This window comes from Primulina tabacum, chromosome 7, assembly GCF_025594145.1.
Source record: "Primulina tabacum isolate GXHZ01 chromosome 7, ASM2559414v2, whole genome shotgun sequence".
Taxonomy (NCBI): Eukaryota; Viridiplantae; Streptophyta; class Magnoliopsida; order Lamiales; family Gesneriaceae; genus Primulina; species Primulina tabacum.
In genome coordinates, this window is record NC_134556.1 from 41,754,651 (window position 1) to 41,778,454 (window position 23,804).

At 36.4% G+C, this 23,804-nt stretch overlaps 3 protein-coding genes across 6 annotated transcripts; 2 read left to right on the plus strand and 1 right to left on the minus strand.

Annotated features, from left to right (window-relative positions):
• The first annotated feature begins 9,070 nt into the window (after positions 1-9,070).
• LOC142552268 (pentatricopeptide repeat-containing protein At4g19220, mitochondrial) lies at positions 9,071-12,299 on the plus strand. The gene has a single exon (XM_075661982.1). It carries the CDS (start codon positions 9,210-9,212, stop codon positions 12,087-12,089), a length of 2,880 nt encoding a protein of 959 aa, XP_075518097.1. The 5' UTR covers positions 9,071-9,209; the 3' UTR covers positions 12,090-12,299.
• Positions 12,300-12,591: 292 nt separating this feature from the next.
• On the minus strand, positions 12,592-16,098 carry LOC142552269 (pentatricopeptide repeat-containing protein At4g30700). Of its 4 annotated transcripts, none has more exons than XR_012821722.1 (3): positions 13,551-16,098; positions 13,200-13,284; positions 12,592-12,875 (listed from the first exon to the last, which is right to left on the minus strand). XR_012821722.1 is itself a non-coding variant. In XM_075661983.1 (2 exons), the coding sequence occupies exon 1, from the start codon at positions 15,922-15,924 to the stop codon at positions 13,558-13,560; it is 2,367 nt and encodes a 788-aa protein (XP_075518098.1). In that variant the 5' UTR covers positions 15,925-16,098; the 3' UTR covers positions 12,592-12,925; positions 13,551-13,557. The 4 variants fall into 4 exon arrangements, 1 of the variants encoding a protein (XP_075518098.1); XR_012821723.1 differs by having other exon boundaries at positions 12,592-12,925; XR_012821724.1 differs by having other exon boundaries at positions 12,592-12,849; positions 13,189-13,284.
• A 3,177-nt stretch (positions 16,099-19,275) lies between these two features.
• On the plus strand, positions 19,276-23,311 carry LOC142552270 (urea-proton symporter DUR3). Its single transcript, XM_075661985.1, is given in 10 exon segments — positions 19,276-19,812; positions 19,929-20,036; positions 20,108-20,203; positions 20,441-20,523; positions 20,681-20,901; positions 20,985-21,247; positions 21,354-21,592; positions 21,703-22,352; positions 22,788-22,825; positions 22,828-23,311. Coding segments are annotated over 10 exon segments (2,139 nt in total). The 5' UTR covers positions 19,276-19,629; the 3' UTR covers positions 23,086-23,311.
• The last annotated feature ends 493 nt before the right edge of the window (positions 23,312-23,804 follow it).

Consider the following 23,804-nt stretch of genomic DNA (forward strand, 5'->3'; position numbering starts at 1 on the left):
AACGTGTCACTAAAAATGCTGAAATGTCTTAGACGATAACCGTGAATCGGTCTACAAAATGAGAAAAAGTAATTTTCTAATATAATCACATGAGCACACATAACAATTGTTTTGTTTGTTTTTTTTTTCTTTTTTTTTGTTTTTTAAAAAGAGTTTCTATATTTTGGTTATGTGAGAAGTAATTAACGGTATGACGAGCAAACCAATTTTGGCAATGAATTTATATGGTTTGCATGGAGCCAACTGTTTGGACTTGTAGAAACTACTGGATCCTATTAAACCCGTTGTTTCAAATCAGAACGGGCTTTATTCTTCGGCAGGTCCATGTTTAACAGGCAGTTGTTGTAGCTTGTCATAAAAAAAAAACAGACATTTTATTGCTAAATTTTTTGCTTTGGCAAGTGGGCATTCAGAGTCATATTCCTGTAATTAGAAAGGTAATTACATGGAATATCGACCATTAAGAGTACACAAATAGATACCAACAACAAATTAGAAATTGGCAGCATCAGTTCCTGATATTAAAAAAAACACAGTGAAAAGGTACAATTATATATTTTGGACTGATATAGATTAAATAGTATGTCTCTTGTTATACAGAAATTCGGCAAATATTTACAATAATAAGTAATATTTTGGCATAAAGAGTAATACATTTTTATGAGTGACCCAAATAAGAAATATGTCTCATAAAATTGACTTGTGAGACCGTCTCACATATTCTTTTTGTATAGATTAAATGGTGTGGTCGGAGTATTTTAAAATTTATTTTCTCAAAAAATTATTAATTAAATAAAGTGGCAAAACAAGAATCTTTTCCTTCTATTGTTTTCTTTGTCTCCTTCAGATTGACATGTCATAAACTCAAACTCGCAGGTAATTAAAAGTGCAATGTTGTTGACAAAATGGAAAAAAAATATAGTTAAATATATTTGTTATTAAACTAAAAATTATTTACATGTTGGTACAAATCTTATAAATTAGCAAGGGCAAACTGATATATAGTACGATACTCATGTGGATATTTAAAAAGTTAAAAAAATAAAAAAGTATAGAATAATAAATTCAATAAAAATCTTACTGGGGTTTGGTTATGTTCTCCAACAGTTGAGATTGAAATATAATATTTGGGCAAGATATTTAACCATAGTCCACAAATCCTAGTGGGGTTTCTTTTCATTCAAAACGCTTGGAAAATGAAATAAAATTATTTAAAAAAGCTTGTATATATACATTGGGTTACAATTCAATGCTTTAACTCCATGTTTGCCTCTCGATTCTTTTTATTTCTAGCGAGCACATGATTATTAATATATATTATACTGTACTACTGCTAATTAAATCGTCGACTTTCTCCCCGGGTTTACAACAATATTTTACATGGATTTTGACTGAAAATTTACTCTGTGACGGGTATAAGACCAATTATTTGTTGGATTAATAGAATCGATTGGGCTTAGTGCTATTGAGCTCCAAATCATTGATTATGCTTGCAGAAGCCCAAGCCCATTAAGCCCATCAGACGCTCTTAAAAATCTATAAATAGATGAAGCTCTTGGCAATTTGAGGGGGGCTCTCATTTTGATAAAAGTTTTTTAGTTCTCTGAATTTTCTTTGGTCTGCTTACTGACTTGAGCATCGGAGTGTCTACGTCGAGAACCCTCCCGACGCCCACTTAACGAGTGTTCGTGACGCTGGTGACGCCCCGCAAATTAACTGTATATCGTCTACGTGGATCCGTTTACCAGCCAGGTGAGCTCGTTTACGGGCCACGTGGACCAATTACTAATCAGTCGGATCTCGCGTGTGCAGTCTACTCGACTCATTTATTTTAGCCGCATCAACTTGGCGCCGTCTGTGGGAAAAGTGTCACTTCGTCACTCGAGGATGCACACTCGTTCTCACACCTCTCGCAGCGTAAGGGGTGAGGGAAACCCGCCTATTATTCCTTCGCAATCAGAAATGCTCATCACCCAAGAGGCGCTGAAAGCCATGATGGAAGAGACAGCCACTCGCGTAGCAGCTGAAGCAGTGGCCCAGATGCTTGCACATCATCCACGTACTAATACTGGTGAAACAACTCCCAACGACCGTTCGACTTCCCATGACCCCAGCAAGACGACCAGGCGCAATGATGAAGCGTGCAATGAAGATGAATCAGACGGCCGTACACATCGCCCTCCTCCACGAAGAGAAAGTATCTCGCTCCACACTTACGCACGAGGATCTCGCGCTTTGAATGAGCAAGACAGCCGATTGGCCGTTTTACCTGCTCGGCGCAGCCCTTTTACCACTGCCATCTTAGCCGAGTCGGTACCAGTGGGAGTGAAAATACCCAACTTGCCAGAGTACGAGGGAATGGGTGACCCACAAGATCATCTCGACAAATTCTATGCGAAGGCAGATTTATACGATATTAGTGAAGCCGCTTACTGCAAAATCTTCCGAACTACGCTATCTGGTCGTGCGCTTACCTGGTTCAACAAGCTCCCTCCAGGAACCATAGATAGCTTGAAGCAACTAACTCAGCGTTTTCTCCATCAGTTCTCTATCAACAAAAAATAATAATAATAATAATAATAAAAAAGAAAGGGAGGAAATCAAGATTCAGTATTCACGGACATACCAATTACGTGGGTATCTTCAACTAATAATCTATACAAATATGGTAAATAACACTAATATTTGCAAAGGAGATAAAAGTAAAATGTTAGACAAAAATCCTGAAGTAAATTTCACAAAATCTCCAAATCAACGACACTTTTGTACCAAAATCTGGACATTTGATTGCGTTATTTCTATATGAATTTTGTACTCTCCATCACCTCCATTTACCTGCAGCTGCTCGAGAGTGGGGGGCCTATGATGGGTATAAGACCAATTATTTGTTGGATTAATAGAATCGATTGGGCTTAGTGCTATTGAGGTCCAAATCATTGATTATGCTTGCAGAAGCCCAAGCCCATTAAGCCCATCAGACGCTCTTAAAAATCTATAAATAGATGAAGCTCTTGGCAATTTGAGGGGGGCTCTCATTTTGATAAAAGTTCTTTAGTTCTCTGAATTTTCTTTGGTCTGCTTACTGACTTGAGCATCGGAGTGTCTACGTCGGGAACCCTCCCGACGCCCACTTAACGAGTGTTCGTGACGCTGGTGACGCCCCGCAAATTAACTGTATATCGTCTACGTGGATCCGTTTACCAGCCAGGTGAGCTCGTTTACGGGCCACGTGGACCAATTACTAATCAGTCGGATCTCGCGTGTGCAGTCTACTCGACTCATTTATTTTAGCCGCCTCACTCTGAATAATGAACACACATTTAATTATATTATCACGGTTATTCGAGTTCAAGAATACTAAAAATTCATAAAGTAACTTTTTTGCTTCCTTTTCACACGTGGGCTTGTTCTCTTAATACGTTATCAGCCAATTACTTAATTTAATGGTGAATCTTTTTAAAGATTTGAGTCCTGCAGACGAACCTGTCTGAATAGAACATGGCCGGGTTAATTGGAGTCAAATATTTGGGAATTTAACATAATTTCAATTGTAATCATGCTACACACACGCACACACACATCTTGATACGTATAATTTCAATATAACAATTGAAAAATAGATAACAAAGGGGAATAAAGTCCTCAAACATATAATATAGAAGTACTGGCTAAATTGCAAATAAGAATCAAACATCTTGTTGTTTTAATTTCACTAGACTTCTCTGAAATTTCTATCTAGCTAAATTCAATTTTTACAGGGGTGTTACACAACACAATGAAGTTTTAGCTCATTAATTTCAACTTCAAAAATTTTAAATTAAAACACGAGTCTCAGTCTCTTAGTTTGGAGAACTAGTGAGAATGTGTTATGATGACGATGAAAAAACGAGTCTCATCAAATATTTTTTCACAGAGAGTTTCAAGAGATCTAAATAACAGTACTTATACTGAGATGTGTGTTTTTTCACAGTTTCTCTAACACTTGCTCGAATGATCTATACGTAGTGAACAGAAATTGCATTGCAAATCGTGAAGGATAAGCTTAGTGGTGGAAGACATATTTTTCCTTACACGACCGATACTTCTACGAATCAGCTGGCTTCCGCACTACTCGTGCGCGCTATTGAACAAAATATATATGATTCGCTTTTTAGTTCATGAATATCATATTCTATATATGATTGACGAAAAAAAAATATATCAAGAAGATTTCATATTTTTTAATTCATTTTTAAAATAATATGTTTTTTAAAATAAAAGGCTCGGGAGGATCTATTTTATAAATATATATATATATATATATATATATATATATAAAGCAACAAGTACGTTCAATTCGTTTGTGGTGTCAAATCGATATTATAATGTTCTCGCGAATTTATAAATTCGAATGAGTGGTCGTGGAAGACAGACCCATACTAAATGTGGAAAATACTTGACATACTCAATATTTCTTTTACTACAATTATTCATGTCTAGCTTGCCAACTTGCATGCGGACCGTAATTGAATGAGTATTCTCTCTAAATAAAGATCATAATTTAGTTTTTTATGCATAATTTTATTCTTTGTTTTTTGTGTTCTTAAAAAAATGTGAGTTACAACTTCTCAGAATCACTCTATAAAATTCTCATTCTGTCGGACTAAATTTTGTCTTAAATAGGAGTGTTTACCAATTCCACGTACAGCCTCAAATCAACGTCCACCAAGCTAAATTGAAGTGCATTTTCTTTACAAAGTCATAAGAAATAGTTAGCCAGCCCAAAACCTGTGGAAGTATATATCTCATACCCCACCCCTCTTAGGAAAGGCAGCAGCAGCAATAACTCTCCGGTCTAGCTCTCTCGGGTGCGAAATAACACAAAACCCTACTCCATAAATTTCATGGCCACACTCAAAAGGAACAATTATTTGATGACTCTTCATATCCTCATACTGATGCTTCAACTGCCGCACTTGTCGGAGACAATCAGCGCCACCTCTCATCTAAAAACTCCAACTTTCGCATCCCCAACGATTCACAGACCAAATCCTCCAGTCTTGTCAAGTTTTCGGTTCAACCGGTTTAAGAGGATACAGACGGATGCTTATAGGCCAACGTCTCCGGGAAATAGCCCTGGTATGGGTCATGACAATCCCCCCAGCGGAGCCCATACATAAGAACCGATCAACGTTAATTTTATGGATATGATGAAAAAAATAATATTGATTTGGTCATATTGCTGCTTGGTGAGTTTTTACGAAAATTTGTGCTTTTATGGAGAAATAAGATGCCTCTGTATTGTGTGTGTGTATGTGTAAGTTTTTTGCCTGAGTTCAGTGGAAAATTAGAACCAAGCGGTGCGCCGGTAGTGCACTGCATGCATGCAACAAAGATGATGTTCGTTTGTTTGAATTTCGCTTTTGTCAAAATTGGATTTGTTTCAGTTGAAGATTTAAATTTCAAATGTCATGTATTTTCTTCTAGGATATTACATTCACCCTTGTCTCTATATAAGGAGGAGAAAACTTTGGATATACCTAGGGGCGGAGCCACCTTTGGGCTAGGGTGTATCTACCCACACTTATATTTTTCTTTAAAAAAAAAAATTTATCAGTTTTACTTTTTTATTTTTTCAGCCTAATTTTAAAAATTAAAAATAGACCAACTCTCACAAATCACATTTTATTGCCCTCTGGTGGTTGATTTATTGCCGTAGATCATAAAATTATACGACTTTGAGATAAAATTCGACAATTTTATTGCCCAAAATATTTTTATTAGAGATTTGTAATATTTATATCTTTATAAATTTGTTTGCATAAATTTTCTGATGGCGCAGGTGTGTCAGGTACTGAAAACAACAACTTAAGTTGAAAAAATAAAAATCTAAGTTCTAAGGAATCAAACAACTATATATAATAAATTTGACCGCTTGTTATAATATTGTAAACAAATACAACACCAATGCTAAAGAGAAAACAATGGAACTCGATGAAATAAAATCCCAAGATTATTGTGTATTTACAAATCGATCGGTATGAAATTACAAAACACAAAAATATAGTAAAGTTGTGCTGAAATATGAACGACAATGATTTCTAATGCCAAATTCTGGAATGAAAATGTGAAAAATTCTTGAGCTATCACTATGACTTCTGCAAGGCGCGCCTTGCAAAAGTTTGTGTGTGAGATGTGTATTCTTTCCTTCTTGTCGATCTTCTTTTTCTTCAAAATTTGGGCGGTTTCCCAACTCCCATGATATTGTACGTCCATGCATGATTAATCCACGGACTCTCCCTCTCTGTATGCTATTTGAATTGATTAGCATATCTGATTTTATTTTCTAGTTATCTTCATTCTTCTTGGATTTGAGCTCAACTAGTCTTGGCCTAATTAAAATGTAGCTCTTACAAACTTAAAATCTATAAAATAAATAAAAAAAAATCCTTAATTGTTGTTCACGATTTGCTTATATTTGTGTGGAGTGGACTCAGCAGCAAACCCCACCCCTCACCACTACCCCAACCCCCGGAGACACTACCCACAAGCCCACTTTTATAAGGAGAAGTACTTTTGACGATCCTTCATCTCCATCAACAACACAAAATACTTGCGTCTCCCCTTCCGCCATCCACATTTTCGAGCAAAACCGCTACCATGGAGAAGACAATTGGAAGCCAATATCTCATTAATCAGGCTAAGTACACAAAAGAGCTGATGAAAAAGTTTGGTATAGTTTAGAAACGTATTCCTCAATAGCAACCTCAATTAGTTCGTCAAATTTTTGACAAAGATGAAGAGGAGTTTCAATAGAGATAACTAAGCAACCCCAATGTTAAAACACTCCACCTTACTTAAATAATATATTATTCGACATGATTACCCTTATAATATATTTTATTTTATATAATAAAATATTGATTTATCATTCAAAAGATTAATATATTTGATTATATAATAAAATATTGATTTATCTTAAAAAGTTAAATATAATATTTTGTATATCAAAAACTAAAATTTTAATAATTTTTTTAAAATCAAATATTTCATCATATATAAATAAAATATGTAATAATGAAAATATTTCATCTTGATCTTAAAATATTTATAATTTGTCCCAAGTTTTAGTATGGATATACAAAATTTTGGACAATTTTTTTTGCCAAATATTTAAATAAAATATTTTGATGTCTATGTTATTATATATTTTTATGTTGTAATATTCCTTTAGTGATTAAAAATATGATTTTTACAGTATAAAGATATTATTTGAACTTTATTTTGTATAATACACAAATATATTAACTCTGCATTCATAAATAAATTTGTATTTTAAACTAAAAAATAGTACTTTTTTGAAGATATCATGATTAGATTAAATTTTTTATTTTTTAAGACACGATAAAAAATGACAAAGATATGTGATAAAAAAAATGAAACATCAATTTTTTCGGAAATTTGAAAATAAAATATAAGTTGAGATGAAAATAAAAATAACGATTAGTTTTTAATATTTTTATTTTTTTTCACATTTAATGATATTAAAAAAGTAGCCATAATTTTTGGACTAATTAACATTCTAGATAGTTATTTTAGGAATTTCCCATTGAAATCATTAATGAATTTACTAAAAATAAACCTTTTTGCTCTTGACGACACAATGCTACAACCAATCAATTAAAAGATGTAGGTGTCAATTTTTAGTGTGTATATATATATATATATATATATGAAGATGCGTTTTAAGTGACTTATGTTGATTCACTTCGATATTAAATGATGTTGATCTATGTCAACTTTTAATGGTGAATGGGATAAAAAAAAAACTGGTTCGAGTTTTTCTAATTAATTTGACCTATAAAACAAAAATAAATAGATGGTTTTTTTGTAAAAAAAAATTATTCGATTGTTAAAGAGCCGCCATGTTATTTCGTAAAGTTCTGAACCAATAAGAGTGACAATAATCATTATCACTTCAAACAATTATATATGTAGAGTATGCAACAAAAACAATAAACAAAGCATTTCACCAGTATTCAATTTTATCGAAAACTATATTGATGTGATCCGGGCGAATGGAGTGAACGGAGTCGGAAAAATCTATTGGATCGAAACAAGTATGGCGGATGATTTGAGATCCCACATCGCTTATGGCACACGTACTGAAAGCACGTCACCTTCATGTGAGTGGCTGTTGTGTTTTCAGAGGTTCGACGGATGCCTCTACTAGTCATTGTCCACTCTTTTGCCCAAAAGTTCGTGATGCTTGGAAACGTATTGATATCTGGTTATGCTTGAAGCAGTGCAGTAAGATGTCATTTCTATATTGTGGGCTCTATTTGAGGGACCTCCTTTCAAAGTCTGAATTTGAGTTCTCTGTAATGCATGCTTGGGCCATTTGGAAAGAGCTCTGTAGGTTGAAACACCATTCTCATCAGCAACCCCATTCGATTAAGGTTGACTGGATGCTCTCATATCTAGATGAATTTCGAAAATCCTGGAGTGCTAGTCTGCCTCAGTCTTTGACTAATCAGCATATTAAAGTGAAGAAGTGGACGAAACCTTTTCTGGGGCATTTCATGCTTGATGTTGCTGTGGGGTTCAATGAGATGAATGGTCGTTTTTTGTCTTGGTGCAGTGATTCGGTATCACCGTGGTAATATTTGCGCCGCTGCAGCTCGGGGTATTCACTACCTGTGGTTGCTGCAAAACTCATCGCCATACAACATGGTTTGCTGCTTGTGATTCAAGGTGATTTTGTTAATGTATGGGTGCTTTTTCTGATTCTTCAATTGTCGTCCAAGCAGTGCTTCAAGAACGGACAATCTCAGCCCCTGAAGGCCTTATTTTGTCGAACATTTTAGCTCATTTTGATTCTGGTAGTTTTAATATAATTTGTTATAATATTAGTAGACCTGCGAACAAGGTGACTCGTTGTTTTGCCAAAATTGTATTTTTACGCTCTTCACTTTTGACTTAGGTTCAAAGTTCTTACTCATTTTGGTTGTGGATATAACTCTATCGAATTTTTTTTTAATAATATATCAGGTCATTGAAAGGAAAAAATATGGAGAACTAATCCAAAAAAGTGGAAATAAAATATAAATTGAGGCATATCGCAGTACTGGAAAATTTGATGGGGCTGACTTGTGAGGCAATTCAACAGTGAAAATTAACTCGTTTCATTTCTATTTTATGTGTGAGGTTTGCAAATTAACCAACATGCGATGGTCGGTTGGCAAATTTCACACCAAATTTACAATATTAGTTCGCACCGAATCACTTGCCACCATTTTCTTCAAAAAAATTCATCCTTTACCCAGTTACAAAAAATTTATCCTATATTCTTCCAATTTATCCGTTTTTCACTGTATTCTTCGTGTGCCTTTCCTCAAGAAATTTGCGACCATGCCATTTCACCAATCGAAACGTACCCTGTTTCTTCAGGGAGAGGTACGACGCTATATGACGTGTCCCAATTAGTCGACAAAATGACTCACAGAATACAGAAAAGGTCTGACTATCCACTCTTGCGGGATGTTTTCAAGATTGTTCAAATTGTTACCATGAATCCGAGTGCTGTCAATGCCGCATTGGTGCATGCATTGGCTTTGAAACAAGGAGCTCTTGCTGATTTACCTTTCGCTACTTCTGTTCTGACTGCTTATTCAAGAGCTAAAGATTTTCGCTCTTCCTTGGGTTTATTTGGTGAAATTCTTGATAAAGATGTTGTGTTTTGGAATGCGATGATAACTGCATGCACAGAGAACAAGTGCTTTGAGACTGCAGTAGATTTTTTCAAGAAAATGGTCGGTGAGGGGTATGGATATGATCTAACGACTCTTGTTGTGGTGATGACCGTTCTTTCGAATTTGAGGAGTTCTATAAAAGGCCAAATTGTTCATGGGTTTAGTATCAAAACAGGAATGCTTAAAGATTTAGTTTTTAGTAATGCTTTGATTGATATGTATGCAAAATGTGGCGACTTGGAGTCATCGGAGTGTATCTTTGCAGGGATAGAATATAAAGACATAGTGTCTTGGAATACAATTATCAGTGGTTGTCTTCATAATAACTGTCCCAATGAGGCCCTCCGGTACTTAAGACACATGATTACCAGTAAAAATGCAGTTGATCCTGTGACTATATCTTGTTCCATGGCAGCATGTACTTGTTTGCGAGAGTTTAATGTTGGTCTCGCAATTCATGGGTGGGGATTCAAATTGGGTTATGCGGAAAGCAACCACGTATCTGTTGCTAACTCACTTATTTCGTTCTATTTTCAATTTCATGATATCTGTGCTGCAATATATGTTTTTAAAGGAATGGTGATCAAGAATGTAGTTTCATGGAATGCCATGATCAAGGGATTTCTTCTTGTTGGAGAAGTTGGAGAAGCCTTTAATTTTCTACATGTTATGCAGTTTGTAGGATCAACACAACCTGATATTGCAACAATGGTTACCATAATCCCATTCTGTGCTGAACTCTTGCTACTGCGAGAAGGAAAAGCTGTTCATGGCTTCACGATTAGGAGAGAGATGGTATCAGAATTTTCAGTGATCAACAGTCTCATTAACATGTATTCCAAGAACAATTATGTCATAGAAGCCGAGTATCTATTCATGAACATGCCACAAAAAGACTTGGTTGCATGGAATACAATGATATTTGGGTATGCTCTAAACGGGCAACCTTATGAAGCTCAAACCTTATTCAAGAAAATGTTGGTTTGTTGTTCAAAATGTACGTTGTCAACTCTATTGGCAGCTATTGCATCTTGTGATTTTCCAGAGTCACTTCAATTCGGAAGATCAATTCACGTTTGGCATGTCAAATTAGGTTTTTCGGACCATAGTTTTGCTGTGAATTCCCTCATGCATATGTACACCATCTGTGGAGATTTGGCGGCTACTTTTGCATTATTAGGTGGAATCTCAGTTAAATGTGATGTTACCAGTTGGAACACTGTAATTGTTGGCTGCACACAAAATGGCTATTTTCAGGAAGCTTTAGAATCGTTCAACTTAATGAGGAAAACATCTGTTGCACTATATAACTCGACGACCCTTCTAAATGTTATATCAGCTTGTGGGAATCTTGGATCGAGTTTCCAGGGTAAGTTAATTCATGGTCTTGCTCTTAAAACTCCGGCTGGTTATGATGTACGAGTGCAAAATTCACTAGTAACAATGTATGGCAGAGTAGGAGATACTGAGAGTGCAAGATTAGCATTCAACCTTACCCATGACCACAATATATGTTCATGGAACTGTGTAATATCTGCTCTGTCTCAAAACGAGGATGCTAAGAGAGCACTGGAATTGTTCCGTTCCCTTGATTTTGAGCCAAATGAAATTACCATTTCGACTGTTCTTTCAGCTTGTACCCAGCTTGGAGTCATGGCATATGGAAAACAGATCCACGGGCATGTTTTCAGGTTCGGTTTTCACAAAAATCCTTTCATATCTTCCGCTCTTTTGGACATGTACAGCAGTTGTGGCAGGTTGGACATTGCTGAAAAAGTGTTCCTAAGGTCATCAAAGAGGTCTATTTCCACCTGGAATTCCTTGATATCTGCCTATGGATTCCATAGTTTTGGGAAAAAAGCAATTGAAACGTTCCACGAAATGATCAGACTCGGGATTCATCCCTCAAATAGCACATTTACAAGCCTTCTTTCAGCTTGCAGCCATTCAAGGCTGGTTGATGAAGGGTGCATGTATTATGACCATATGTTCAGCAAATACCGAATCCAACCGGAAACCGAACATTATGTATGTATGGTTGATATGTTGGGTCGTTCTGGAAAACTCAGAGAAGCTTATGATTTTATCAAGAATCTACCATTGAAAAGTCCCCAACCAGGCATATGGGGTGCCCTGCTAAGTAGCTGCAGCTATCATGGAGATGTTGACATGGGAAGAGAAGTTGCACGTATTCTATTCGCTTTAGAACCTGAAAACGTTAGTTATTATGTAGCGTTGTGTAATATGTATGTTGCTGCTGGAAGATGGGAGGAAGCTGTGGAGTTGAGGACCTTAATTCATGATAAACAACTGAAGAAACCAGCTGGTTATAGTGTGATTGATGTTGGTTTAAGGTGAGATATGTCTTTGGCACTTTTCAACTTTCTGCACTGATTTGCTAAAATCGGCCATCGCTATAAATATCCTTCAAAAAGTTGAAATTAAAATATATTGTACGGTTCAATTCGGCTTGTTCTTGAATGAATAGTCTGCTCACCACAATCAGCCGATGACATCAAATAGAACCCCAAAGATATGTTCGAGTGTATTTTGGGATGCAGTTTTATTTTTGGAAAGAAAAACAAAACACTTCTACCTCACTTTCAAACTCGTTCATCAAAGCACTTGTCTATCTTCTTCACTTATCATTCGCCTATTATTTTCTAAGAACACAAAATAGAAACACAGGTTGGCCAAAACATCTATTTTCTATTTTGACTATAGATTTCATTCCATGAAATTCAAGATCCCAACTAAAGGGTCGGATGGGGATGAAGAACTTCATAATTGGGATTAAGTGACTTGATACATTTTAATAGTTTTTCAAGAAATTTGAAAGTAAAATTCATGTGGAGTAAATCAATGCATATCTCGAACTGTTAAAAAACAGAGAGCTTACATCGTTTTTGTTTGCAATTGCATCTAATAATGGAAATAGTAACCATTTGATCTTTTAGTAGCCATTACAAATTTAATTCCTAAAACACACACGCAAGCACACGTGGTGTAAACCAAAGCTAATTTTTTTCACAATAAACGCAGCGAAGTTTTGGTCAATATTCCACGGCAAAACTGTGTCCAGGCTTGGGCTCATAAGGTGCTGCAGAAAATAGTTGTCCTTCAAATCCTTGTTCAAGATTCCATCTGCATTAAATAAATGTACCGATATATCCACAGGTACAAAAACAAATGCTCTATCAAAAAAAGCGAGACAAGCCCAGTGTTAAAGCAAGACGGGTTCAAAAATTATATTATAACTACACAAAGAAAATGCAATAACCACATGGCACAAACAACAGACTGTGAATCTTACAATTTTAACGACTTGAACTACAAAATATCAAAACATAGTGTTCACAAATCAATTGGATGGAGAAAGGATCTAAGAGATCCAGATTACTTCGAGAGTATAACAAATCAGTTGTATGAAGCAAGTATAAAAAGTTTAACAGAAAACCATAGAATTACCTTGTAAACGAGAAATCTCCAGGCAGGAAGGCCAGCAAAATAAGAATTGAGCTGTTCCAAGAGTTGAGCAAAGTTCTTGCGACTCCTGTGATAAACAAGTAAGTTTCTTCCATTGTCAGCAGGGAAAAATGAACAAAAACAATGCACCAAAATGAACGGATATTACAAATTTCATGCCAATAAGAATAGAAAATTGAACTGATATTATCAAGTGTAAAATCTGAGTTTGAATAATAGCTTGACCATTTATTGGATCACACTACATATATAATCCACAACAGGAAAAACAGCAATCTTCTTTGTCTCAACCAAATTACTAAATTATAGACGACTCCATCAACAAAGACGTACCATACTTTCACCAATAGTCTCCACAAGAACAGGATCCATTTCTAAAATGATGAAACCTATTAGCATCCCTCACGATGATTAATCTCTTAGTAATCATGGATACAAATTTTGTAAAATTATGGCAGTCTAAACAAATCCTTAGGTTCTTGATAATCCTTATTTCCTCCCCTTCATCAGACATTATAAGCCCAAAAGCAATGGCCAATTTCTCACTATGAACTTTCACCATTAATTCCTTTTCTTCTTCCTCCACATCGTGGAGAGCTGTAACAGTCTCCATTTTATATCCTGCATTTTTCATTTTTTCCATTAAATTTTCAAGCATCGAGTATATAACTTTTGCTTCTGGGTGGGACTGGTCACTGGATGTAAAGACATGTGGCTGCCCCCTGACCTCAATTAAAGTGCAGCCAGGCATCTTCGCAAGATTTCTTTTCTTCACTATTTGACGAAGTGAAGCAGCCTGGGAGTAATTGTGATTCGTCGAATATATATTTGAGAGTAGGACATGATATCCTACATTGTTGGGATCCAACTCAAATAATTTATCAGATGCCAAGCGAGCTAAGTTGGCATCCTTGTGAATCATACAAGCACCAAGCAATGCACCCCATTCCGCAGGACCAGGCTCAATTGGCATCCTATTTATTAATTCCAAGGCATCTTCCAATTTCCCAGCTCGGCCAAGAATATCAACCATGCATGCATAGTGTTCAGAATTAGGTTCAAATCCATGGTCATAAATCATTGAACGGAATATTTCTTCACCTTCCTCCACCAAGCCAGCATGACTACAAGCATACAAGATAGAGAGGAAAGTAACTCTTGTGGGTAAAATCCCAGAAAGTAGCATTTTTTCAAATAGTTTTAGTGCCTCGTGCCCATGTCCATGAAGGCCATAACCAGTAATCATGGAATTATAAGTCACTGCATTTTTATCCCCCATGTTATCAAATAATCTTCTAGCCTCCTCAATGCTCCCACATTTCATGTACATGTCAATCAAAGCGGTTGAAACATAGATGTTGGAATCAAGGTACTCTCTTTTAATCAAATCATGAACCCATTTTCCAAGACTTAAAGCTCCAAGCTGAGCACATGCAGACAGAATACTTGTAATTGTAACATGATTTGGATGAATATCAAGCTTCTGCATTTCATGGAATAGAGATATTGCCATTTCTGTCTCCCCGTTTTGGGCATATCCAGAGATCATGGCGTTCCAAGATGCCAAAGTTTTTTCTGGTGACTCATCAAATAACTGTCTCGCAAATTCTATCTCATTGAGCCGACTATAAGTGGTCGTCAATGCAGTCGAGACAGAAGAGCTAAATAAAAAGCCAGACTTTTCACAAAAGCCATGAATTGAGCAAGTAAGTTCCAAATGACCAAATGGATAGAATACAGGGATTAAACCAACCACTGAACTTGAGCTTACTTTGCGCCTTGAAGAAACCAGTTCCTTGAACAGGTGAACTGACAACTCAATTTCATTATTACAATTAAATCCAGAGATCATGGTATTATATACAATTAAATCGGGATTCACTATTAACCCAAACAACAACTTAGCAGTCAAAATATCCCCACATTTTGCGTACAAAGAAATAAAACCATTCACCACATGATCATGAAAATGGCAGCCGACCTTCATAGCCAACGCCTGAACCATCATTCCAGTTCGGATCTCCTGCAACTCAGCTACACCAGAAATCACCACAGCCAATGTAGTCGAGTCAAAATGCGTAGTCTTTCCAGTCATAGCTTGAAAAACATGGAGCGACTCGTAAAAACAACAATTTTTAACCAACCCAGAAATCATCGTATTCCAAAGAACCGTATCTGGCTCCGGAATCCCATCAAACACCTTATACGCCATCTCCATCCTCGAAAAACTAGCATACATATCCACCAAAGCCGAGCCCACAAACAAATCAGAACCATAACCAGAGACAACTGCAAGCCCATGAAGTAAAACTCCAACTTTTTCACACGCAATGGAAGGAAAACCTGAGAAAGCTGCTATAATGAACGAATACGTAAAATTATCAGGTTTCAACTGGAACTTCCAGCATAGACTTCTGTAAACACACAGCGATTCATAAGGGCTCTCTCTAAGGCCTTTAATGAGAACATTGTAGAGGAAAAGGTCAGGTGAATTGATGCTTGCAAAGAGAAGCTTCGCTTGCGCTGTTGCATTGAGGTCAAGGAGCTTCTGGATGAGTTTTGTGATGATGGTTTGATCATTGGAAAGATTGCTGCGAATGATTAGGGCGTGGGCCTCATTGAGCTGTGAGAGCTTCGTTGTCTGTTTAAGTAAACTGAAGAAAAAGTTTTTGTCCTTTGTAGCAGCTATGGCTCGGGCACAATGCATTTATATTCCAACCCTTCAATAGCGTAGGGCTTCTAAAAGATATGATCTTTGTCGGAGGCCGATGTAGCTTCGAATCGGCTGCCATTGATGGATAGAGATCGGCTTCTTCATACAAAGGTAAAATCTCGATAAATTCGCAGCCATCTTCTCTGGGATATCAAAACAAGTCTCCGTGCTAAATAAAAGATACAGTTTTAATTTATATATAACTAACATTTTATTATCTTATTCGATTTCATGTTTAATTTATTATATCATTTATTCATCAATTAATTATTTATTTTATATTAATTAAATCATTAAATTTAAATATTATTTCTAATGAATAATATTATTAATATTTTCAAAATATAAAACGATAGTAGTCAAATTTATATTAATTAAATCATTAAATTTAAATATTATTTCTAATAAATAATATTATTAATATTTTCAAAATATAAAACGATAGTAGTCAAATTTGATCACTTAAATCAATCATATTAAACATTATATTAAATATTATTTATTTATTTTATTATTAAAAATTTTATTTATCTCTATATTATTATTTTATTTCTCATTTCAAATAGACCCTGAAATTACAACGGACCGAATTAGCCATCTCAGCCCCTAAAAATTATTATTTAATATTTATTATATAAAAAGAACAAAAATTATATTACAAGTAATTAATATATGTAATATAATTTTCCTTCTTGGTGTCTAATATGATAGCCTCATCAATCAACTCCCTGAATTGCACAAATCATATAATTTTTATGTTTCACTTGTTTGCTCTTTGACAGTATATATACTGGTGGAATCTAGATGAGTTCGCTTAATATGAGAATCTATTCGAATCTAAAATTATGCAAGATATTTTGATTTGGGTGTCCATATATTCTTTATTCATAAATTGTTTGATATCTTCTATATTTTAAAAGTTTAGAGGGGTTTTGTGAGGGCCCGTGCTCTTAATTGATATTTAATTACCACACAACAAGGATTAAATGGTGTAAACAGCGAAAACGAGTTTAAAACGTTCATTAGGGCCTACAGAAATTTCGGCATGACCTCCCCGTAAGTAGGACATCCCAAAAATTTCGAAACACAACAATAACAATATACGCTCGAAAAAAATACCAAGTTCACAATCAACCACACCAACATCCTACAGCCGCACTGGCCAGGACTAGACACAACATACCACAAATAAAATCCAAACAACATTAAAACATAACCATACAGCTACACAGGGCATCTCCCTGGCAAATGTATCAAACCAGCATAATATATATATAAATATCTGGGAACTCTGATACCAACCGACTGACTACTGGGTACCACTCGCTGACGCTCCACCAGACACGTCAAAACCCCTGGAATGACCTGCTATGTCATCAAAAACAACCACGACATCAAAAGAAAACAGGGGTCGGACCCCAGTACGACAAACCAATAAAATCATGACGTAAATAAAGAACATGTAATAATATCAAGTAAATGCAATGCTATGCGATGCATGAATGATAACAATGGAATAACGGATACCAAATGGAGTCCAAACGAATAGCATCATCAACAGTAACAGTGGCCACCCATGCCAGGAATGCAGCATCAAATCGCCGCTCGTCCATGCACGTAGCATCGAGAATGCGAGTAGCTAAGTCGCTCGTCCCTAGCTGTCATCTGGGAATGTGGCTAATCCTAACCCACTCGTCCCTCTGATGACTCAATAAATCTCAACAGAATCAACATAAATAGCCGAAAAAGGAGTCAAGGCTCAATATGTTATGCCAATTCAATTTATGCATGAATGCAACAAAATAAACATTCAATGCACATAATAGCAAACAACATTCACCGAATATTCTTACACGCCAATATAAGCGTCATAATGATATAGGTTTGAACGTACCTCAATTGCAACTTACAATACCACGGCAAATTCTTAAGGATTATCGACTGAACTCGCCCAACAATAAAACCTACAATATAAATTCCCTATACACTTCAATACAATGCATACCAAACGACTAAACCAAAATAAATCGTCTCGGTTAAAATTCGAAATCCGGGCAGCCTATATAACCTTTCAAAATCTGGAATTCAAGCTTAATACCAATACTCGAGGCTAGAATGCACAACGGTAATTTCGCAAAGGTGGCTCGCCGGAACAAGTTGCCGGAAATACTGTTCACGCCGGAAACCTAGCTGGAAATTAGGGGAAAAGCTCAATTCTTCACTTTTATAAACTAATACAACAAGAACAACCAAAATTCGAAGCCAAAAGATTACCTAAATCTGAATCGAAGCTCATGCACAGTTGCTGGAAACAGGGTCGATCGAACTCGATATCTTTCGATTCATTGTAGGAAATACTCTAATAGAAAGGAGGAAGAAGAGTGCTAACCGCTGCACTATTCTCCGACCATCGGTGGCGCTACGCGACTGAAACAGAACCAAGAGAGGAGCGACGAGTTGCAAAGCTGGGGGAAAAGCTTTCTGGAATTGAGCGATTCTGATTTCTCAAATGGGTTGGGGTTATTATAATAAAAATGGGAAATGGGCTGGGCTTATTTTAAGTATTGGGCCTCACAGGTTTTATTTATCCAAATTTCTTTCTGATTCTACCACTTCCAATAAAATATAAGAGCTAGCATTGAGTTGGAATATTCTCAAGTCAAATGAATACGCCAAGCTTTCAAATAATTGAAAGTTCAGAGAAGAGCAAATATTTTCAGCCATGGTGACAAACCAAGACAGTGAGTGACTCAACGCCCAACAAATTCCAAGTACTTTTCTTTGACATTTTGCATAATTATTGTAAGATTCAAGTTGTGTGTTTACAAATTAGAAAGAAATAGAAGATTTTCAAGTCCAAATTTTCTTAAATTTTTTTTTTTTCTCTCTTTTGTGATAGACAATGTAAGAACCTCAAGTTGCTACTGATCAGCGTTTATTTTCAGCCATGGTGACAATCTCAGAGAGTGACTCAACTACCCATCAATTTCCACGTACTTTTCTTTGACATTTTACACAAGAGAAATAGCTCAGATAGGATTCATATTACATATAGGCATCGAAGTAAGATAGATACAAAACTAGATTAGGTAGAACTCCACGGCTTTTATATTTTTATTGAAACTCACATATAAGATGAAGTAACATTTTTTGAGAAATAAAATTCAAAATCCCAGATTAATGGAAATAAATGAAGTAAGAGGGACGAAGAAAACAAAAAAAGCTTCATCAATATAACATTAAAGATATTAAAGTAAAATAGTAAAAAGATCTACGTTGCATTCTTGGCGATGTTTATTGCAGAAGCAAAGATGTCTATTAAAGGAAAACACAACCGGAAAGAATCCAAAAGCCAATCCTTTTCCAGCTCTATAAAAAATATGAAACAGTGGCAGATTAAACCAATGACTGCTTCTCCCAAGCAATCCCTCCTTCAAGATTTTACTCCAATAGCCAATTTAATAAAATTTCAAAAATATTTTTATATTATTTTGAACAACTGTATTCAATCTGTTTCGTCTGGCCAGAATCCTAGAGATTCCTTATGTATTGAAATAGTTGCTTTGTTTGACTTGTCTTATTAGGCACTAGATACATGGTATATTCCGTCCCCAGAAAAGTGCTCTGTTTCCCACTCAAACTATCTTCGTTTTATAAATATCAAGTCCAATTCTTCGACAGACGCCTGACCAAATTTCCATGGCTTCTTCTCTAACTGCCTGCCCGCCATTCCCATACTCAGCCAAGTATTATCATGAAGATGGTGGCAGTTGTGTTAGGCAAACCAGTTTCTTCGAGGGAAAAGCTGTGCTCAATCAAGGTGTTGGGTACTCTGTGATTCTTGGATTTGGAGCCTTTTTTGCTGTCTTCACCTCTTTCTTGGTGAAAATTTTCCCCAACCCATCTCAGATTTCTTGGTTCTGAATCTATCTATACTTTGCATGACTTTTATCGAGAAATTTAAAATTTTTTATGTGGGATTTATTTTTTCGGATTAGGTGTGGCTGGAAAAGAGATATGTTGGGTCCCGGCATACATCCGAATGGTTCAATACAGCAGGAAGAAATGTTAAAACAGGACTCATTGCTAGTGTGATTGTGTCTCAGGTAATGAGATATGCATTCGGATTGAATCTATTGCTGTTAATCTTTACTCAATCGTTTAATCAATCCTGAAGTGGACTTGGGCTGCTACCATTTTGCAAAGTTCTAATGTTGCTTGGGAATATGGAGTCAGTGGTCCTTTCTGGTATGCAAGTGGAGCTACTATACAGGCACGTCGTAAAGATTCTCTTTTTTTCTTCTATATTTTTTTTTACCCCAAAAAAAGGGACGGGCCTAAAAATTTAGAAGAGGGATTGGGTCAGATGGGAAGGGGGACGATGAAACTTGCATTTGTATGAAAAGAAATTCTGCTGCCGGCCCCTTGTGCCACCCAGGGTCTGCTACTGTGCATGAGTTTGATCTTCCGTTCTTGGTATAAAGATTGTCTCTGCTCGTTTGATAAACAGGTGCTTTTGTTTGGCGTGATGGCTATTGAGATAAAAAGAAAAGCTCCTCATGCTCATACAGTTTGTGAAATCGTCAAAGCAAGGTTTGTTCTATCTTATCCTGTCATATTGTTTATGAAACATTTGGTTCCTAGAAGGCCAAACAGCGAAATCAACTAGGGGATGAATAATTGCTCAGGCTGCATCCCTGTTGTGTGATTACACCTGTAAATGAAGTTGAATTTTCTAGCTTTTCAACAGATGGGGAACTGCGGCTCATATGGTCTTTCTAACATTCTGCTTCATGACAAACATTATCGTAACGGCCATGCTTTTACTCGGTGGATCCGCAGTGGTGAATGCTCTCACAGGGGTCAACATATATGCTGCAAGTTTTCTTATCCCTCTCGGTGTAATTGTGTACACACTTGCAGGAGGGCTAAAAGCCACTTTTTTGGCGAGTTACATTCATTCTGTAATAGGTACATGAAACCACCCATTCTCAATAGAAATTTGACAGATATAACTTTTCTCACTAAGCCATATTCGTCGTTTTTCACTGCAGTACATCTGGTCTTAGTTATCTTTGTATACCTGGTATATGTCTCGAGCAGCGAACTTGGCAGCCCAACCGTTGTGTACAATCGTTTGCTTCAGGCTACAAGTAAAACACGTAGTTGTCAAGATCCGATTTCTCATATCGGGCAAGCCTGTGGTCCAGTCAGTGGGAACTACAAAGGATCTTTTGTCACAATGCTGAGTTCTGGAGGTCTTGTCTTCGGCATTATCAATATCGTCGGAAATTTCGGCACTGTGTTCGTAGATAATGTACGTGCGGGAAGCCGTTGATCCTGAATTTCACATATTTGGTATATCTTCATCAATTTTTAGGGATGTAAATACGTATTGTAAAGTAACTTAACTTTAATTTCAGGGATACTGGGTCAGTGCCATTGCCGCAAGACCATCATCGACACACAAGGGATACTTACTGGGAGGATTGGTTTGGTTTGCAGTTCCGTTTTCTTTGGCAACTTCACTTGGTCTCGGAGCATTAGCCCTCGATCTGCCAATCACTGCAAGTGAGGCAAGCCATGGACTTGTCCCTCCTGCCACGGCTATTGCTTTGATGGGAAAAGGAGGATCTGTTCTTCTGCTGACAATGCTTTTTATGTAAGCTACGGGCAGAAAGAAATTTAAAAACTTTCCCTCCCTTCTCTTGCCTATGACGGTTTCTTGAATAACCAAGTTTTTGTTTTTGAAAATTTTGCGTTGATGATTAGGGCTGTGACGTCTGCTGGTTCCTCGGAGCTGATTGCAGTCTCTTCACTATGTACATACGACATCTACCGTACATACATAAATCCAAATGCAAGTGGAAAACAGATTCTAAAAGTGTCGAGGAGTATTGTTCTATCCTTCGGTTGTTTCATGGGAATTTTAGCTGTGATATTGAACAAGGCCGGAGTTTCACTTGGATAGATGTATCTAGCGATGGGAGTCTTCATCGGTTCGGCGGTGATCCCCATAGCCTTTATGCTTCTATGGAAGAAAGCTAATGCATTTGGCGCCATTCTTGGAACAATTACTGGTTGTTTACTTGGAATCACAACTTGGTTAACAGTCACTAAAGTCGAGTATGGGAGAGTGAATCTCGAGACAACCGGAAGAAACGCGCCAATGTTGGCTGGAAATTTGGTTTCTATTCTTGTTGGTGGAGTTGTTCATGCTGTATGTAGTTTTATTCAGCCTCAAGATTATGATTGGGAGAGTACTAAACAGATTACTGTCGTGGAAAAGGAGAATAGCGAATTGTCGATTGAAGAGTTCAAGGAGGAAAAGTTGATCAGAGCAAAAAGATGGATTATAAAATGGGGTGTTTGCTTCACTTTAGTGATTGTTGTATTGTGGCCTATGCTTACTCTTCCAGCAGGTAATCCACTCGGCTGAAAACACGATATTCTACAGTGGATTAGATCTAAAACTCTGGTTCCACTTGATATAACTGAAAGAAACTGTCTTGCTATTTACTTCTATCTACTGGTGCAGATGAACAAAATCGAGCCGAATACTGTTCATATTCGAGCTCAGCAAGAATTTTTTTAGCTTTCGGAAAGTTTGGTTTTAAACTTAAAAAATGAAGTATTTTTTACTCAAGTTCCACTTAATTTTAACTTCAAGCTCGAACTTGATTCATGTTAGCTTGCTAGTTGTGAATTAGTCAGTGAACAAAATAAATAGGATTCGAATAAAACAAGATTTGAGCCGGCTAAAAAAGCTCGAAGCAACACCATTCATCTGCACCTACCCCCATACTTCTACTATCAATATGTGAACAATTTGTGAATATGTTACCATGATAATGCAGGGCAATTCAACAAGGGATACTTCAGATTCTGGGCAGTCTCATAGCTATTGCATGGGGTACTATTGCTTCGGTAGTCATCATCGCTCTACCTCTCATGGAAAGCTGGGAAACGATTCAAAGCGTGATGCTCGGGATGTTCACGAATGACAGGATGATGGAAAAGATCGAAGAGTTGAATCTCAAGCTTCAGACCATCGTGTCTTTGCTGCCCGATGCAGAGAAAATGTATTTGCTAGAGAAGGAGAAGGCGAAGAAGAAAGAGGCATCGGAACTAGAAATACAAATTGTTCCGGAATAACAGCAGCACTCGGCACAGGGCATAAACAAAATATTCATATACTATGAAAATGTGTCTGGAAAGGAGATAGTTGCGAGCTTTGTGATGACATATTTGCAAAATTTGCATGGTATAGGAGTGGTGGTTATGCTTTCCTATGTTTCTTTTTTCTATTCAAGAACTTGTGTGGTCTGGAAGTAAAAACATGAAAACAAATACTACTAAAGTGTAAAACGTCATATATATATTTTCTTGGAAATAGGAGAAGCGTGTCTTATAGTCGACTTGAAGCACATTGTCGGAGATGGACTGTAATTAATTTGAGCTACAACCCTATCAACCTGACATGTTATGCTCCATATAACGTTGGATTCAATACCTATTACTATTATGTTATGTTAAGAGAGCCATACAGAAATTGTATGGTTTCCTGTAAATTACAAAACAAATTCATAATGTAAAAAAACATATCATATTTTTTAAAATAAATATTATATCATATGCTTACAACATAATATTTGTATATTGTGTCCGTGTGTTGCCGCTAATATGCATAATCAGTACTCTTTACTTCTTCGGTCCGAGAAGCTTCGATTTGAGATTTTTCTAGCATAGGAAAAACTTCATCAATGTAGCTAAACTAGTTACAATAGCAATAGAAGGGATTTCAAACATGTCTCGGGTATTTTATTATAACTAGTGATTCTTTACATGTTTTATGTACTTATACAGTTTAATTT